The sequence below is a fragment of the Penaeus monodon genome, chromosome 27 (assembly GCF_015228065.2).
Source record: "Penaeus monodon isolate SGIC_2016 chromosome 27, NSTDA_Pmon_1, whole genome shotgun sequence".
Classification (NCBI taxonomy): Eukaryota; Metazoa; Arthropoda; class Malacostraca; order Decapoda; family Penaeidae; genus Penaeus; species Penaeus monodon.
The window spans coordinates 9,187,177-9,190,346 of record NC_051412.1 but is presented as its reverse complement, the minus strand read 5'-3'; the positions used below and the strand labels follow the sequence as shown (position 1 = coordinate 9,190,346).

Here is a 3,170-nt window from a genome sequence, read left to right as displayed (position 1 = left end):
GCAGGTCATATATTTTCCTGCAAATTTCTTTGATATCAAAATAACGCTATTTCAATGATTACACTAAAAAATCCTCCTCACTTTCTACTTGTTGCTAATTTTTGTGCAATTTTATTCTGGACAAGAAAACAAAATCTCATACACATATCATACTTGATGCTCTCCCAGTTGTAGTATCGCATCTCCATTAGGTGGCAGAACTGCATTCCTACCCAGATACCGAGGCCATTGCACAACAGGATATCCAGGATGATGGCGTCCCACCAACACTCAATGAAGTTTGGAAGAAGGTGTGAGAATGCAACCTGAGGGTTGAGTTATAATGGATTTAGTATATTTATCCTTTAAACTAAAAGTAAGGAGGTGAGACTTGTTTGTACATCATTTTATTTTTATATCTAAAACATCCTATAAAATGTATAATATTGTGGCTTTCTTAGCTTTATCCTTGTTTTGATTAGGAAATCCTAAACATCTGAAACTACAGTGAATGCTATATCAGTGTATATATCAATACTGATAATGAAACATGAGCAACATGTGAAAGCAAGATTAATTTTGTGTACATGGCATAAGCCAGTGCTCTTTTGACCTTTTTTTAAATGCTGTCCAGTCAATACCATCACTATTTTTTTTTTTTTGTCTCTCTCTAAAATGTTATGATCCTATCCTTTTAAATTCTTTTGTTATTATTATGGCTGAAAAAAGCAGTACAGAAAAATAAGCATTTACTGTCATAAATAAGTCTAATATTTCATTCTTGGAAACATTACAATGCACCTTTCTGAGGGTGGCCACAATTCTGACTTGACATGTGGGCATGATCCACCCACCTGTCTGCCCATGACTGCTGTCCACCCTTCACTAAATCTTGTTCACCTTAACCCCTTGACTATGAGGTCCCCCAAAAACAGATCTCAGTATTCACTATAGATCTAGAGGTCCAGCATCTCTAAAGGAGAAAGCAGAAATGGAAAGTTTTTATTGGAAATCTTCCTGAACCAAGGTTCACTAACAGGTTTACTGCTATGACACCAACAGGGTGTCATCAGTTGAAAAGCACTGGTCCTAAACTAATTTTCAATAATGCAATATCCTAATGGCATTCATATAGTACTGCATAGTTCTCTGGTAACTTTTATTTTTTCTATTAATAAAGGATAACTGTTTTCAGTAATTGAAATCTGATATCCATACTTTTTCTTTAATTCTGCATATAAAACTAGCAAACAGCTTGATCTCTTTTAACAAGTAAAAGATGAAAAAGTAAATGTAGGTTAAATAGATATCATAAATATTATGCACATTGAAGGACAAATAAAAAAGACAAGTACTCTATGACCATACATACAGTACTCTCTGTGTGATTACCATAGTCTGTTGACAGTTTTATAAAATATTAGCTTTATGAAAAGTAATTACCATGAAGAACTGCAACTACCATAACTGCCATTGTAGAGGATGAACTTGCATATAAAATACATTTCTATCTTAGGAAAGGTTATTCTGTCAGTCCCATATATGGATTATATGCAAATAAAGGATGTTGTATTACAAAAAATGTATGGCATGTAATGGTATGTAACATATTTGAATATTATTACAAATGAAAAATTGGAAGTTAAACTGATCATATGGTGAACATTCTTAACTTACTATATCCGAGTGGCATATCAGTCATGCCTGCCAAGAATAGCCTTCTCACCTAGGCTACATACATCATAGCATAGTTATTTTAATCCAATCACAGTTTCTTGTCCTTCTACCCTGCCAACTTTGCATTTTGATGGCTGGATATTTGTGTGGAAATTTAGGCCAAAAAATAAATCTAAGAACCCATGTTATCATACATGTCTATGTCAGAACCCCAATCAAGGACTTCATAAATGCATACACAACATAAGTGCATTGGTAGCCAACACATGGCACACAATGCCATGTCTACAGGCATGTCTTTTAGCTTTTCCATCAACTGGATGTATTCATTGGACTGAGAATGCTAGCTACATGCCCGAAACCTTTGGCATTAGTAATTGAGGGACATCTATGGGAATTTCTGTTTAAGTACTATGAAAAAATGTTTCTAATAAGCCAGCAAATATGTCATGTCCAATTTCTACTATTTGTTGGCTGCATAATCATAAGCTGACAAATTGTAGCACAGCTTTCAAATTTGGCTTGGTATGTAGCATAAAAATCATTTTAAATCTTTAGGGGAAAAAAGAAAATCATGTAACAATTGTATGAAACATCATAGTCATATTGTCATATTATGTACATTGAAATCATAATAGCTTGCACTTCAGCATATTTACACATACCACTGTTAAAATGCATGCAGTTGTTCTGATTAAAGTTATCAGAGAAACTGATAATAATTTACTTCACCTTAAACATACTGATATTCAATTAAGAACTCTATGGTAACATTGGAATCTGGAATACTATCTGTGACAAAAAAATTCTCTTAATAACATATGCTCATAAGAAAGATAATCTGTGTCCATGCCATTTGTAGCATTCAGTTACTTCATTGATTTGAAGTAATCTCAAAAAGCTAATTCAGTTGAGCACTGATATGAATTTATGTCCTTTCTGTACTTTTGCTACAATTATTTTCTTTATCTTTAATTTATTCAGCCACATGACACCTTTTAACATCAAAGCAAACTAGGCAGAAATGCCTGGTGGCAAGTATCCAAGCCGAACACAGTCGAGCCTGGTCTTAGATGTACTAAACAACAGTTCACTTGTATGATCCTAAATGTGGTCAATGAGGAGATAACATCCCCCAAAAGTAGGCTTAAAATCTCATTTTTCCTCATTTCCCAAAAATGCATAATTAAAAGTGAATATATGTTTTCTATGCTTCTCATTTTTTCCTCAAGCCGTTGAATGCACAGAATGTTCAGCAAATGGCTCATTATGTGATTGGCTAAAGTATGCTAAAACTTAACCCTTCCACAGTGTGTGATGTCCTAAGACATTTTGCCAAGAAGGGCCTTGTGGTTGGCTTATGACTTCAGACTCAAATATGTATTTAATGCTTTCCTCTGATTTATGATGGCAAAAATTAGCTTATCTGTAGCAGAATACCATAGCAATAATTATATGAAAGTTGTGCTTTCTAGTGCTGCCTGGGAGTTCCATAGTTATGGCAACTCCATTTG

General features: G+C 34.1%; 1 protein-coding gene across 1 annotated transcript in view; it reads right to left on the bottom strand.

Annotated features, from left to right (window-relative positions):
• The window catches only part of LOC119590563 (phosphatidylserine synthase 1-like), a gene marked incomplete at its 3' end in the record, with an annotated part of 127,161 nt that overhangs the window by 17,343 nt on the left and 106,648 nt on the right, over positions 1 to 3,170 (bottom strand). The window contains 1 exon segment of the mRNA XM_037939229.1: positions 154 to 305. Coding sequence (XP_037795157.1) covers positions 154 to 305 — 152 coding nt within the window.